General features: G+C 41.5%; 1 protein-coding gene across 4 annotated transcripts in view; it reads right to left on the bottom strand.

Annotated features, from left to right (window-relative positions):
* Positions 1–1,764: 1,764 nt before the first annotated feature.
* Positions 1,765–16,914, bottom strand: part of dnm1a (dynamin 1a) — a gene marked incomplete at its 5' end in the record, with an annotated part of 50,462 nt that continues 35,312 nt past the window's right edge. For 2 of the 4 annotated variants that reach the window (XM_080046987.1, XM_080046985.1), the window contains 7 exons: positions 1,765–1,816; positions 3,997–4,191; positions 5,536–5,777; positions 6,239–6,412; positions 6,852–6,866; positions 7,143–7,254; positions 7,882–7,991. In XM_080046987.1, coding sequence (XP_079903113.1) covers positions 1,786–1,816; positions 3,997–4,191; positions 5,536–5,777; positions 6,239–6,412; positions 6,852–6,866; positions 7,143–7,254; positions 7,882–7,991 — 879 coding nt within the window. In that variant the 3' untranslated portion in view covers positions 1,765–1,785. The remainder of the gene's footprint in view (positions 1,817–3,996; positions 4,192–5,535; positions 5,778–6,238; positions 6,413–6,851; positions 6,867–7,142; positions 7,255–7,881; positions 7,992–16,914) is intronic. The other 2 variants (XM_080046986.1, XM_080046984.1) reach the window with 1 other exon arrangement.

A 16,914-nucleotide genomic window follows, 5' to 3' on the forward strand; every position in this document is an offset into this window, starting at 1 on the left:
TCAGGTTGCTGAAAAGAGGTGGGTTCAACTCACAGGCTCTCAATACAACGGTGTGAGGTTGTGAAACAGGAGGAGCGTTTGATCGTTTTATGCATAGACTGTGGCTGTTTTTTCGCGTTCTCGCATCACTCACTCCCCATGACCGCTGAGAGAAAAGAAAGAAAAAAAGAGGAAAACAGAAAAATGAATGGCAGAGCTTAAACCTGGATACAATGCTGAAAATATTTCCTTGGTTTGATGCATAATGTGATCGGAGCTGACTCCAGAAACACCCTCCAAATATTTAAAAACCTTTTCCCATTCGGGACCTCATTCCCTCTGAATAAAAAGGACCTATATATATCGAACAGTTTAACAGTCTCAGGGTTCTACCTAGGCCACAGATAGTCTTCCTCTTGGTAAAAACAAGTAGTAGATAGAGCAACAACGCAAGTACATTTATGTGAAGATGAGAGGAGGAAAGGGCATGGGAGGTGCGGTGCCTCTTTAAGCCAAAAAGAGATCGGCGATAGCATCTTTTGTGTTGCATAGGTTCTGTGGAAACACAGACAGGGTTTCTTTGAACACAGTATGTGGTGAGATTACAGTTATGTGGACTATTTTGACTGTCCAGTCAATGAGTGATGACATTACACAATAAAGTTACAACACAGGTGAATTTAGTGATAGTTGTGTAAGTGAATGAAGAACAAGACCCAATGTAAGGGAAGATAAATGGAGGAGGAGGAGGGAGAAAAACAATTAAGAGCAGCATCCCCTGGTTTGAGCAGATATCTGAGGGTTAGGAGTATGTAATGTGAGTTTTTTTTCCATCAAGCCATCCTCCCTTGTGACGGAGAGTGTGCAGTTTGTTTCACACATGGGTTGACGGGTCGAGATAACTTATGGCCTGGAATGCTGTGAGGAACATAAGCATTTCTCCAGCATGGCTTAATTTACAAAGTATTTTCTCTGAACAAGGTCTCTGATATGGAACTGCTCAAACTGTCACCGAAATGAACAGAAGAATTTGACATTCTGATATTGTGTTGCTGCGAGTATCTACCATGAAGACAACTTTGTTTTTTTTCAAGCATGACAGGCAAGATGAAAAAAAAACATTTGTTGGAGAAGAAAATAACTCTGGAAAGAAAAATTTCATAAAAAAAACTGTTAATAAGAGTCAGCAGCCAGAATATACCCATTAGAAAGGATGGAGTATAAAGTAATACTCGTGTCATGCTAAATTTGCAAATGCCTCCCACCTTTTCTTTTACAGCAAGAGCAAGTATTCTGGATGTATTTTTGCACGTGTGTATTTATATATATACATAAATATAATTATTTAATTTCATTTCATTTCATTTAACTTTTATTTATCCTCGAGAGACCAATTGAGGGGTGACCCTCATTTACAATGATGTCGAGTTAAATTGTGTATTTTATGTAAGCAGGTGTGCATGCACATGTGCGCATAGTAGGTACACTGTTTCTTATCAACTGTTTTTAGAATTCTCTACATAGTTTTATTTCAATTCTGAGGGTGCAGCACGTTCGTACGTCACTCATGCAGGTGTGTTTCAAGTATTCCGCCTCTCTGTGTGTAACAGAGGTGTGGTTGTTGGGTCAGGGAGGGGGGGAGGGTTTTGTAGGTTTGTGAGAGTAAAGAGAGACGGAGCCGGTTCAGGTCGGGTTTGGCAGAAAACGACAGGAAGGTGGCACTGTTGTCCATGGACTCTCATCCAAAAGGTGGGTGGTTGGGACAGATGGATGTGGAAGTAGGAGGGAGGGAGGATCTCAGAGAGCCTAGTGGGTTGGAGAAGGCGGGGGTCTCCGACTGCCATGGACACACAAACACACAGGAACACATAAGGAGAAGAGAAGACGAGAACAGGTTTGGATTTAGAGGTTTTCAAGGTGTTTTGCATTGTTCATTTCAACTTTGAGTTAGGGGTGTATATACTTACGAGTGGTTATTTCAGCCAAAACCCCACCCCACCCTACATGAGTAAATGCATGCACCTACACTTAAATAACATCAACTTACACATAACACAACCACCTATCACCAAATAACACAAGGAAGAAGAAAGCCCGGAAAAAAAAAACACCAACATCATAAAAAGATATCAGGCTCAGTAGCCTAAACATGGCCACAATGCAGGTAATGTATGTTTGCAGTAGAGGCCAGTATCTGTGTGTTGTCTTAGTACAGAAGCATGCAATTATATAGATGTTTTTAAGCTCTGCCGCTGTAATTTCTACAAATAATCATACAGTGTTACTACAGGAGAGCCAAAACTGTGAGAACAGGCTACTGTTGATGATGTAGGAAGGGCATACATTTAGAATAACCGAAAAGAAAAGAAGCTCCCAGGCTAGGGATTATTCAATAGATTAAAAGATAAAAACAACTAAGTATAGACAAAACATTTCTAAGAGTAGTTTGTTATTTTGGGAAATACATGTAGCTGCTTTTATGCAGAGTTAGGCTACATGACTGTTTCTCACAAGCTGGTCTGTAAGTGCCATATGAGCGATCTTGCCCCTTCAGGTTTTTTCTTTTGAATTGTTTCTATAGGCTAGGCCTGAAAATAGTAAAACTATCTGGCATTTTCCTAGAAAAAAACTTATCGGTGGATCCTCGTTAAATTCTGTATAGACTGATGATAATGACACCATGAGAGTCAAGAAAAGACAACATCATACACCCAGAGACAAAAGTCAGGGATGAATGGGATGTTGTGGCTTACATACATTACAAACAACACAGACACAAAAACCACAATCATTTCTATAAATCTTTGAATATTCGAGGTGAATCTTGTGTAACCTGTTGGTGCTGGTATCTGAGAAAATGTCCTCCTTCCTGATACACATTTTGACACACCAAAGCCCCTTCAATAAAAAAACATTAAATCAACTCCAAACACACAGCTCCTCCAAAACTGGTTTGTGTGTTTGCCCATGCAGCGCTCTGAGAACAATAAAAGAAAAGTGAGAAAAAGAAGATGGCATGCAGCAAAAACAATGCCTTCTGAGAGGACGAAAAAAAATGTAACTGGTGATGAGGATGGCGGACAGTACCGAAAACATACCAGAAACGTTAGTCCTCATTGGTCAGTGATAGTGATTCTGCGGAGGGGAACCATAGTAATGTGTGGGACAGAGTTGTGGTGAGGAGAAGAGGGATGAAAAGTGAAGGAAAAGAGAAAAGCAGTGCAAAACAGTTACGGTGCAGTGCAGGAAACGTCCAACGTCACGTGGGCTCAGCTCTCACTTCGGACAGATTAGTATACTATGTTCCCCAGTGAGGGTTGTTTTGGTTTAGGCTTATGAAATACTCCTCCATCCGATTTGATTTGATTTGAGGCTGTGGATGTCAGCGAGAGCTTTGCCCAGCGATGTTAGCGTCTCCTTCGGCAAAAGAGGCAAGCTGCTGAAAAATGATTAAGCTTGCTCAGAAACACAAGCAAGGCACAAGGCGGATGTTACATGGTGCAAAGTCATATACAGTTAATGGTGACTGGGGAAAAAATCTGACTTTTTTTAGACCCACATTAACGCCCATTCCAGTTAGGCTATAAATATCCTAAATGGTCAGATGAGGACAATGGAGAGGTGGGTGTGAGCGATGAAAAGCGGAATATTAAGCTATCATTGGTGATGCTTGACAGCGTGTTGAAAGTTCGAAGAACTGGCGGAAGGGTATACCAACAAGTCCAGGGGAAAGGAAGATGTCAAATGTTTACCAAAACCCAGAGAGAAAAGCAGTCCATCGCTCATGAGTTAAACCTAATCTATTTAGGGATCTTTATCAATCTATTGGTGTATTCATCTGCCCTCTATCACCAGATCCACAGTTTGTTCACTTTCATTTACCTTCTATTCATGTTGCGTAGTAATATAATCAGCTGGGGTTGTGGATGTTTAAGTCCTTGTAAAAACCTACTGAAACATTTGTCAAATACTAGTGGTCAAGAAGCAGTTTGAAAGAACCCTCCTGGTTTGACTCACCTGGGTACGTTTGGGGGCCCGCGGTTAGGCCGGGAGGGCACATTGGGTGGCGGCCCGCTGAATGGGTCCGGAGAAGCGCCCGGGCGGGATGGGACGGGTGGTCCGCCCAGGGGAGGAGGCCCAGGTGGAGGGCCGCGAGAGCCTGGGCGGGACGGAGGAGCCCTGCGGTTTGGAGTTGGACTAGTGGCTGGAGACCTGGGAGAGAGAAGGTCATTGAAGTGACACCCTTGAATAACACATCTCACACACATAAGTTTGTAGGATGGCCTAGATGAGCAAATCTTTCCGACCAGGAAAGGTGGCCCGACCAGTAACCATTAGGTCGCTGGCTTCTATCCCCGGCACAGGACAGGAGAGGGTGTCATTTGTAATACTAGTGGTGGCTGGTATTATATGTACAGTGCCCACCATCTCTACCATGTGTCCTTGAGCAAGACACTTAATCCAAAACTGCTCCAGGGACGCCGTACTATAGCTGACCCTGCACTCTGACCCCCTCCGAAGTGTGGTAACTTGAGAGGAAATTTGCGAAGAACAAATTTTGATGTACTGTACCTTGTGTAAACTGACAAATAAAGAGAATTACCTTAATTTATTAGGAGCTGCAACAAGGATTACGTTGCTTAGTATAATCATAGTTGTTGTTTGATGGTTTCTGTGAAGTCTTGGCATTTTTCTCTTCCTCAACTTAAGTCCCTTAATATTCTATCATACAAGCTTTGCACAACATATTTAAAACATTACTAAATAAGCCTCAATCTCCTTCACAACAAATTCTATATCCTTGGATTCATTGATCCGTTAATCTTGTCCTCCAGCTGCTAAGGATTAGGGAGACACCATTCACTAAGTGTCTGTTTGTACACCTGTCTGACAGGTTAGAAAATGTCTCTGAAATTGAAATTTCAAGTTTCTGACCCAGCAACTTCAAGTGTAAATACAGTAAAACATGACACCTATGGTGTTAGAATTGGCAAGACTAAGAACTATTTTAGGGAATGGATCGATGAAAGAATGATAACTGACCAATCTTTAACAAAACAAAAAACAACAATATGATCATTTTACATGAGTACTGAGCTCATCTTTTTACTTAAAGACCTACTTCACCGGTGGAAATATTAAGGTGTATTTAACTCTGAGATCCCATGTAGTATTAATGTGCAATTTTTTTTTTAAATCGGTTCATCCTAGCCTGAGAAAAGGTAGAAAGAGTGTTTTATGGTCTCACTGTCTAACCCAACATTTTTATGCGTCTGACATCACACGTAGGGTTAGGATTAACAGGACAGCTGGGCCAAGGGAAGACTGAGGGAAGAAAAACCTCATTCATTATATTATAATAGCCATTTTATAATGATAGAATGCCGGTTCCGTATGGGTGAAGTATTCCTTTGAGTTCAGTAGTATTGACCCAGATTAAAAATACATTATTTCAAGGGATAAAAAAGAAGAAGCCATCAGCTCCCCCCCCCCCCCCCCCCCATGCCGCAGCCTTCTATGCTCTTGCTCTCTCTGTCTAGTGTCATGGTTGCTTACCTTCCTCCTGAGCTGCCCCGCTGCACCTGAAGCCAGGAGTCGTCCACCGGAGGCGGCGTGGCGGTGCTTATGGTGGTGGTGCTGATGTCACCGATGATGCCGAGGGCCTCGCGCAGGGCGTGGTACATCCGCAGCATCTCGTCACGGTGCTGGCCCTGCTCCTGAGACTCCTCCATCAGCGAGTTCTGGTCGCCGCACGAGTACAGCTGGGCCAGCAGGTCCGCGTTGATGTATTCCTTAGTCTGGAACAAACAAGACAGTTTTTTATTTTTTTGGTGAATGCCTTTGGGTGTCACAATTTTCTTTTTAAAGCTATAGTACGTAACTTCTGTCGCCCCCCCCCTCCCACGAGAAATTCTGAGGAACAACACCGTCGGAGCATCTATATGAGGTATGCTTTCGGTGATTGCACGCATGGATTTTATTGCCTCTACTGTAAGTCCAGGTGTTTTTCTTAGTGGTAGAATCAACGGCTAAAACGTTTCTTGGACGCTTCTTTAGGATTTCTCTGACCTCCTGCGCCAGTGCCAGTGCCAGTTTGTAAACCATACAGAGAAATACCAAGAGAGTTATATGGAGCTGAATCAACTGTGTCAACTTGTTTGCCGATGGCTTGAATGTAACCGGCATTCGTTTATAAGAAAAAGTTACGCCCTGTAGCTTTAAATAAATGCAGCTGCAACAACCTGTGCTGACTTCTCACATTGTTAATCATGAGGTGCATGATGGTCTTGGGCATCAAGTCACGGACGGTCTTGTTGACGATGGCCATGTAGGAGTCCACCAGATTACGAATTGTCTCCACCTGCCGCTCCAGCTGAGGGTCCATGCTGCCTTGCATGAAGTTGTCAGAGCCATTTTCATCTCCGCCGTCACTCTGTGGAGATGAATTTGGAGGGGTGGAGGGAGGAGGTCATTTATGTTCAGCTTCAGCAAGATAGAATACAACATACAACACAAAAGCAAGAAACATGGGAACATTGGACTATTTTAGTCATTATTATTATTACTATTATAAGTTGTGTTTGTCGTTGTCGTAATTATGCTGGATCAAACAGTTACATTCATCAACATGGTCTCATGGATGGATAACTATGTAGCACCAGTTTCAGGCTGAGATATTGCAAATGGAAACTTCTGGTTGTGCTAGTAACATTGAGTCGGACCATTGGAATGTGAATAATGTCAGATGGTCAAAACATCATCAGAGCTAACATCGAACTAAGAGGCGGAAAAGTCCTTCTAAACAATAAGAGATGTTATAGTAAAAGACACAAATATGCCCAAAATGCAGGATGCAGACCAAAGTAACGTACCTTTCCTTCCTTCTCCTATAAGGTCAAACAGCGATGAGGGAAACATTGAAAAGAGGACAGATACAGTGTCACATGAAAGACAGACAGACAAAGACAGACAGTGGACAACACATGTAACTTAATATTTATTGACAAAACCATAATGATGTTTATCCATTGTAATGTTTGGGTCTGTGTTCTGCATGTGTTTTCATACTGTACATGGCTTGCAATCAATGCAAAAGGAGAAATATCAGCGTACTACATTTAATGTCCTAGATTTCTTTAGCAGTAAAAAAAACTAAATCTTACCTGGATCCGTTCAGGATAAACTCCGGCTCTGAGGAAGGACGCCTTCCAAGCATCCAAATCTTCCTGACTCTCACAGGCCAACTCAAGCTGACGGTAGTCCTTATACACATTCCTGTGGGCACACAACAAGGTCAACACTAAACACTGAAAATCATGTTCTTCTTCATGTTTTTTTTTTTTAAATATGCCTTTATATTCTATATCTTTGTCACCTGACCAGCTGTATATCCTCACACCAGGGGTGGAAAGTAACCACTTAGTAAAAATTCAAAGACCATTTTCCATTAGTTAATTTGGCCTATGCCAATAATGCTCCAAAATATTCATATGTACATAGTACTTTTTCCCTCCTGTACATTTATGCCAAAGCAATTATTTCAAATTAGAAAGTATAAAAACATCTTCCCGTACCGCCTTACACTTTGAGCTTCAAGACTCGCCTTGACTTGAGGTTTCTTGGGATTTCACACAGAAATCACATGAATCAAATACAGTTTTAAGTGGGCTGCAGACTACAATTTCATCTTATTGAAACAGTTTATTTTGTATTTGTAGTGTTGTAGCCTACTATATACACCATCTTGCATATTTCCCTGCAATTGTTCCCTTTGTCTGAATGGAAAGACTGTAAGTCAGGCAGAGCTTTCATTTCAACACTGTTTTATAAAGTGATCAATAATGTATAAATCTGTTGTGTGGAAGTATGTTAGTTTGTGCGTGTGCGTGTGTGATATGACACCTCTGTTCTGTGTTGAAGAGGGCAAAGATTTGCTTGCTGGACATGAAGCCTTTCTCCACATCGCGCAGCTTCAGGTTGTCCACCTGCAGCATGTACTTCTTCTCTTTCTCCTGCAGGAGGCACAAGAGAAACACACTGGTTGTTAGTGCGAGGGAGAGAGAGAAAGAGAGACCCACTCAATCCATAGGTGAGGAATTCCGCTACAGAGTAAAACAAAATGGACATGGGTATTTACATTATGACTACGGTATAACACTGTCACATATTTGCTCTTAAAAAAATAGATACATACAGTGTATATTAAAAATAAAAGCCAATGTAAAAGTCAATGCTGCTTTATATTTATTGTGGGCTGGCCAATTTACTACTTTATGTATATCCTTGTTTTATTTTAAGCGTCAACTTCAATCATAGAGCACCAATAACAGAAACAAGATTAAAAGAGACAAAAAAAAGCAGATGAAAGAACTCAGGGCTCACTTATTAAATTTAACAGAAAGAAAGAAACGAGGAGAAAAAGGCAAGAGAGACGAATGGGAAAGTTGTGGTCCTTGAGTCTGTGGTTTTGATTACAGTTGAGCGGAGTAAAAAAAAGAAAGAAAAAAAGGCGAGCAACAAATGAGAAACACACGCATACATAGAGAGAGAAAAAAAGGGAGGGAGAGAGAGAGACGTCCCAGTGTAGAAATCCCTTGTACTTGTAAATCTGCACACAACATATGATACTCAGACGTTCAACTATTTATGAATCAGGGAACCTAAAAGTTAGTAAGCTCAGTCCGACACATGCCAACACTCTAACTTCTTCTCTATCTCAGCCTCTAAAGACACACACACACACACACACACACACACACACACACACACACACACACACACACACACACACACACACACACACGTGTTGTGGTCAAACTCTTCAAAGTATTTTGTCACAAGATTACGTTTCTTTACCCTCCCAGGGTATATTAGCAAGTGTGTGGTAATCTTTTACAATCGACAATAAAATTACAATTAAAAATAGAAAGAAAAGAAAAAGCCAAAAATAGTACAGGGTGAGTGTCTATAAACATACACTAAACACACACACACACACACACACACACACACACACACACCGAAATACACACAGACACTACTTTTGGTTGCAAACAGCACCTTTAAGGGTAGTCTCTAACTAACCTTAAAACCATCTGGATAGCTAACCACGGCCCTGCCCTGCCCAACCCAGTGTGTGTGTGTGTGTGTGTGTGTGTGTGTGTGTGTGTGTGTGTGTGTGTGTGTGTGTGTGTGTGTGTGTGTGTGTGTGTGTGTGTGTGTGTGTGTGTGTGTGTGTGTGTGTGTGTGTGAGAGAGAGAGAGAGAGAGAGAGAGAGAGACGGAGAGAGAGAGAGAGAGAGAGAGAGAGAGGGAGAGGGAGAGGGAGACAGGGGGGTTGTGTGTGTGACCAAACTCCTTCATCAAAGGATTTATGACCTGTGCAGCAAAATGGTCATGTCCCCTAAACGCATGTATAAAAAAAAATTAAAAGAAAAAATCTCTCTCACAGCAAAACACACACATTTGGAATCGGAGATACACCCAGGTGTCTGTTATAAAGAATAAAACAACTAAACAAGCAGTTGCTCAACACTACTGTTGACATCATCATTTATAGTGTCTGTGAGGGCAAAGAGGTCCCCGTCCTCTGCCGTCTCTAGTTGGATTCAGTATTTCTCCATCTTTACTTCTCTTTTTCCTCCTCTCTCTCTTTCTCTCTTCATCTTTTTTTCCCTCTTTCCCCTTGTTCCCTCGCTCTCTGGCTTCCCCTCTCCCTGGGAGTGAGCAACCTTGGACTGATTCATACATTTTCCTCTCCTCTGGCCAGTAAATCCAGTCAGGAGAGTTGGAAAGGGAGGAGGTGTGGGGGGGGGTGAACTAGTGTATGAATGTTGGGGAAAAGTACAAGGGACCTGAACTAAAGCAGGCACAGAAAGGCAAACTATATGATCAAACAAGACAGACATGTTAATATTGAGACAATAAGGCCTCTAAATGTTATTTGGTTTGATGTGCCCACAAACCACAAGAAAAAAAAAAGAAGACGTGCATGTTTGTATGATTTTGCAATGTCACACACTGATCTCCCAATTCTGGCAGATTATCTGGAGGTTGTCTCTCTGTCAATCAGTCAATCAGCCCATCATGCGTGTGTGTGTGTGTGTGTGTGTGTGTGTGTGTATGTGTGTGTGTGTAAGTGCGTGTGCGTGTGTGTGTGTGTGTGTGTGTGTGTGTGTGTGTGTGTGTGTGTGTGTGTGTGTGTGTGTGTGTGTTTTAGTGTGTGTGCGGGAAGTCAGAATTTGAGTGCTTTCCCATATGCTCCCATAAAAGCCGGCCAGCTACAGCCGGCAAACGTACAGATTTCAGACCTAAAGCACACACGCGGGGACTCAAGAGAAAACAAACAGGCATGCACACATGACATGCATTAGCCATACGAATGTATGAAGTGCACGCACACACTTTATTTGACCTCTATCCACAGCATTTTACTTGCATGAGGCTGAACCTCTGTGAATCAGCTTCTAAGAGGAAGACACACACACACACACACACACACACACACACACACACACACAGACACACACACACACACACACACACACACACACACACACACACACACACACACACACACACACACACACAGTGTTCTGCCATTCGTGATGGCTAAACCAGAGAGTTTCCTCTGGTTTACAATGATCACCATAGTAACCGCCCAAAGCTTGATATCAGGTTTGTGTGTACATGATCATACATTTGGGAGTTTTTGTGATGTATTAAAAAAAATTAACGAGTTTGCTGTATTTTAATTTATCATTCAAATGTAGACATTTGGTTTTGATCGCATCCATTTAAAATAAAAGTGGAGTGGTGTAGTGAGTAGTAGAGCAGTAGTTTACATTACAATTAACAAGACATTTATTGCTGTGATATAATAACAGGCCTTTGCTGCTGGTCACTTTTGCTGTTTTTCAGCTTCTTCACCAGTCCCTCCAGCGAGCGCCTGTCCTTTTCTGGGATGGCCTCTTTCCACTGCTTTTGGAAGGCACTGTGGCTGGAAATGTTTTGGACTATGGTGTGTCCGTGGCGCCTCACGTCCACTGCAGCATCCACACATATTTTGCTCACAGCAACAAGGAAGCATTGGCTGAAGTCCCCGCCACCTGTAAGAGTCTGTGTGGCTCCGAGGATGTCGCATAACTGGCTGAGGTGCTGAGCTGCGCTTGCTCTAACTGCAGCGCTGCCATGACTCAGTCCTGTATTCAACAGGGCATTCATGGTACAAATGGGGCTGCAGTTTTGAATCATGGCGTCCAATGCACGATTTGCGTGCTGCTGGATAAAGTTTTTCGACTCTGAAGCCTTCAGTATTAGGGCGCGACCTGTTTCTTCCACCTCATCATCCATGGACCTTTGGAGATGATAATACATCTCACCCAGGGTGATCATAGCAACACAGCACACCATAGAGCGAAGGTTTCTTACCTCCTTTATGACAACCACACAGATATTTCTTAGTGTGGCCTTCAACACCTCCGGATGGTTTTTGGCCAAATCCTGAATGGATGTTAAACCCTCAATTTTATTATGCCAGTCATGCGAGCTTAGCAGTTCTAAGATATGGTCCAAGCTTTTGTCGGGACTGGACAACTTTGGCAGCCTCTGCTTGCCTTCATCAGTCTTTGGAGATGACTGTCTTACCTGGGAGGGTGGAGAGGATTCAGCTATGGTCATTGAAGGAGGAGTAGTGGAGGTGAAAGATGGCTGAGGAAAGGAAACCTCAGCAGGACCTTCAACCTTCACACTGCTGAGACTGTCCTGAGAGATGAAGTGACTGGAGGAGTCCCTGGCAAGCATCTCAGCTATCTTAAAGGATTCCTGCCTCAAATGGGCCTGAGTACATCCATCTTCCATCAATGACCAGAAATTTTGCTCTGAATCTTTTTCCAGAGTGCTCTGATCCTTCTTGTATCGAGAGGTCCTCTGAATACTGGAATCTCTGGCAATCAGAGCAGCAACCTCAAAGGCTTCCCGCTTGAGCTGAGAATGCATATCCTCATCTTCCATGACAGACCAGAAGCTGTCCTTATCAAGGCTTTCAAAAGTCTGCTGGTCTACCTTGGACTTAGGGTTCTTCTGACATCCCTGACATTCTGCAATAATATCAGCCACCTGGTAGGCTTCTCGCTTGAGTTGAGCATGCATGGCCTCATTGTTCATAATAGACCAGAAGCTGTCCTCGTCAACGTTTTCACAAGTTTGCTGGTGTATCTTAGACTTAGGGTTCTTTTGTCTGCCCTGACGTTTATCAATCAGAGAAGCTACCTCGTAGGCTTCTCGCTTGAGCTGAGAATGCATGTCCTCATCTTCCATGACAGACCAGAAGCTGTCCTTATCAAGACTTTCAAAAGTCTGCTGGTCTACCTTGGACGTAGGGTTCTTCTGACTTCCCTGACATTCTGCAATAGCATCAGCCACCTGGTAGGCTTCTCGCTTGAGTTGAGCATGCATGGCCTCGTTTTTCATAATAGACCAGAAGCTGTCCTCATCAAAGTTCTCACAAGCGTCTTGGTCCTTTGACATCCTCTGATCGCCCTGTCCTTTAGCAATCAGATCAGCCACCTTTTGGGCTTCCTGCTTGAGATGAGCATGCTTGGTGTCATCTTCCATGATAGACCAGAAGTTTTCCTCATTAAACATTCCAACAGTCATCTGGTCTAGGTTGTCTTCCCAGAAAGAATGCAAGGGGTTGTGTGTCTCTTGATAATCCATTGTCAATGTTAAAAGTCAATCATTTGAAATAACTGTTGGTAGTTCATGAGGTCCAGGTTGTCATCGCATTCTATGTGATGTCACAATGATGTTGTTCTATTTGCACAAGCACACACCACACATGTACAGTGTATGGTTATTAAACCATTTTAGAAACAGACAAGTATTCCTCCTCAATGGACACCCTCATGTTTGCTACAGAAATTGTTTGCAAATTAGCCTCTTGTGTGTTGGTGTAAATACAGTAAAATGTTTTTGCCAGTTTATAAGGTAAACCTAATGTAGCTAAGAATTATGCAGTCTAATACAACAGTCTTGCAATAAATCTCACTTGTTTTTTGTAGAAACTGGTTAATAAGGGTGTTGACTATTTGATCATTTTGGATGGTTTGTGGTGGTGATTTTTTGTTATTTAGCCCACCTTTATTGATATAAATGGGGTAGAAAAAAATCTAGAACCACCTGTCAGTGTATTGCAATACAAGTCCACGGCAGCAAAAACTATACAGCCTCCAAAAGTGATCACATAGTTGAACCAATGCCTCTCCAAAACACTTTCCACAATGACTGAACATTTTATCATTCACTTAGGGAGTCTTTATCACAGGACCGTTATGCTAGTTTTAGCTAATAAACTGGTTACTGAGTATATGTCAATGTGACTCTGCTTGTGTGATATTACCATGTGCTCCGGGTGTGGCTGTGTAGGTTATAAGGGTCAAAAATTTTAATAATCTCAATTGCATTGGAATGGATGTAGAAAAAACTGAATCTCACATTTAAAAAAAAAAAAAAAAAAAAAACAATAAGACACAATCAGTTAGTTGAGAAAATATATATTTTTTTAAATCTCATCCATTCACCCACTTCATTGTCTGATATAACAGATTTTCCCCATGTTTGTGTAAATAGTTTAACTAATTAGTTATATTAACACCTGAACCACATGCATGATGTGTCTCCTTTTTGTCTGAACCTCTACACATACAATTTAGTTTTTAGTTTTGTAGTTTTTTTTTACCAGCAAAATGCAGAAGCCCAGAAGCGGTGCATTTGCATTTATTGTATTTAACCTGTGGTGTTTGGAGCCATATGTGTGCAGAATACTTTCCATGGCTTTGTTTTGTTAGTGAGTAATAGCAGGCTCATTATGAAAAAGCCAGAGGAAGTTCACTTCTGGATTCATGAAGGCACTTCACCACTCTGCACTCCGTCCCAAAAAATATCTCAAAGACTCAAAAAACTTTTTTCAAAATGTGGATGAAATGTGGCCTCACACACACACACACACACACACACACACACACACACACACACATAAATGCTACAGTATAAACACAGAAAACACACGTGGGGAAGCTTACACAAACCATATCCAATTAACACTTTGAAACAAATCTGAGTAGTTTGGTTTGCAAAACCAAGAAGATAGTCATTTAACGGGATCCATGATGTTTTTAAGAGGCAGCATGTCCTCGCGCGTGTGTGTGTATGTGTGAGGTAGTGTGTATGTCGATGGGAGCCTTATAGAAAAGTCCTGGTGACTTGGGCCATGCATCAAAGGGCTATGGAGAAGCCGCACGGCATCTGGGAGCAATAACGTTGCTTCTAACCCTTCATTACCACAAAGACTGGGCCCTGGGTGGCGGCCAACGGCAATTTTCACCACCCTCCTCCTCACCTCCCTCCATTTTTCTTTCCCTCCATTCTTCTACTATTGAGTTCTGTCTCTCTAAAAAAAATGTAACACAAAGAGCATTTCTGTGAGTCTTACACGATGGGGATGGGGAAAAGGATAGGACTTGTTGGGTTGGAAGTGACTTGTGGAAGAAAAAAAACGCTAAACACCAAATAAGAAGATGTTTAAAGAAATATATAAAAAGCATTTTGCAAATAAGTTTGTTTGAAAGTGCCTCACATAAATCATAATCCTTTTCATTTCGCCAGAAGAATGTATTTTTTCCTAAAAATTAGAAAAATAAACAGATATCGTTGAGTCTACATTTAATCAGTAATTCCACTTACGCTTGCAAATTCCGTGTTTGGTCTGTGAGTAATATGTCTTTGAAAAGCAGCATCTGAGGAAACTTCATTCGAAAGTAAGGCCACATGTTGCACACATTTAAAATCAGGACCAGCTAACTATTTCGCAGAGAGTCGAGAGTTACGATTGGGAACAGCTAGATGGGGAGCTATTCTGGTACAACGATGTGTAAAAGCACGCAGCTGCTGATGACTCATCGAGCTATAAGGTTGTACAATAATGTTCATAACATATCACCTTGAGCAGCACGCCAGTATACGCCCTTTCTAATACTTCATATGCCATGGAAAGTGCCACTTGATAAGACACAAAAAAAAAATTTCTCTAGCTCGGCTGTCAGCTACAGACAAATGTTTTAAGGACACAAATCTAATCCAGAATGTTTCACGGGGATAAAAAACATAAATTCTCACATTTTTGTGTGAAAAACTCTTGTATGATGTGTTTTGTTTGGCTGTTGGAACTTGACACCCGAATGTTTAATCTCAGTTTACTCTTAAAAAGCAACAGCCTTTGTGCTCTGCTAGCTCTTCCTGTGTGAAAGAGCACAAACACAAATAAACGTTTTCTCGGAGAAAGGAAACATGACAATGACACATTCAGTCAGCGATCCGGCCGAACGACGGACAGGCAGGTCAGCGATACCTTCCTGTTTAGCAGCCAATTGCCAAGTAGTTAATTGTCTGCTCTGCCATTACTGCTGCAGAAGGTCCGTGTAACAACCTAAAGGGGGGCTAGCCAGGACATGTGATCAATCACCGGTGACCACCAAAGAGTGAAAGAGGTGGGGGGGGGGGGGAGGGGACCGCAGCCCCGCTAACCACATAAACACATGAAAAACTCCACACATCCAGCGGCTGCTGTCTGGTGTATGGGAAAAAAAGGCTCTGGTCACCAAGTGTGTTTAGTGTCTACGTGACATACAATCACAATGAAGATTTTAAAGTTGCCGATTAAAAAGTCATCTGAACTCACAAATTGTACACTTCAGTGGTGTGATTTAAACACATTAATACACATTAACCCCAGTACTGCACTTAAGTACAACTTTGATGTACTTGTACTTTGCTTAAATATATATAACATATACAGTATATCCATATTATGCAACTTTATTTCTCATAGGGAAATATTGCACCTTTTACTCCACTACATTCACCTATCAGTTGGTTATACTGAATGTTTAATGTTCCTAATAAATTGAAGGTTTTAGTGTTCCTTTATGGATTGAGAAATGTCTCCTACATCTTAAGCTAAATAAAAATAAAAAATAAAAAACCTTCAGATCAGCTGGAGAATGTATCATCACAAAGTTGGAAAGCAGGGGGGTTTTTCTGAGCTCATGAAAAGATCATGTGTGAGCCAGTGAAATCCAAGTCAAAAGGACAAAGCCAACTGTAAACAATCTCTTAGTTTTCACATTTGAAAGAAATATTATTAGATGTAAATAGCGTTCATATCTGAAGCAAACGTAATGTCAAAACAGATCAAGGTAAACGTTCACATGTGTTAACCAACATGGTGGTTTCATGTAAAGGTTTTTATGGTCAGGGTTTCACTAAGGTAAATGCATTTTTTATAGACTCCTAACATGTGTGTGTGGCTTTACTGTAATAGATAATAATAACATTAATGTAATATATTAAGAAGAAGAAATTAGAGGAGAACAAGGGAGCGAGTTAGCCTAATCCTAACCATAATCCTGTTCGCCTGACTCATTTCATCATCACAAGAAGTGTATGGACCAAATACTGTAAGACCCAAATTAACTGCTGGACTACTTTTTATAATAAAATGAACTGCCAGAGTATAAAATTTGCACTTCTAAATCAAACTTGTTCTGTAGAGGGTTTGTTTGGACCGAGTATATTTTTATGACACGATTGTGCCAATGCTGGGTCGTCCAAGGGTGGAGGGAGGGATTTCTCTTCCTCTCACATTTACAGTAAATCTGCTCTTGTAAAACTTTTATTTTTATGAAACTTTTAATGTCTCACTTCTGTAAAAGGGTTAAAGATTCAATTGTATGTCATCCTCGGGATCATGGAAAAGTCAATCAATATGAAATGTGAAGAAAACACAAAATATATAACAGCCATAAATAAAGAAGTGTGTTCTTTAAAAACTCACACGTGACATACCAAAGTTCATGTCATTGGTAATTAAACACGCGTC

This window comes from Ammodytes marinus (genome assembly GCF_949987685.1).
Source record: "Ammodytes marinus genome assembly, chromosome: 18".
NCBI lineage: Eukaryota > Metazoa > Chordata > Actinopteri > Uranoscopiformes > Ammodytidae > Ammodytes > Ammodytes marinus.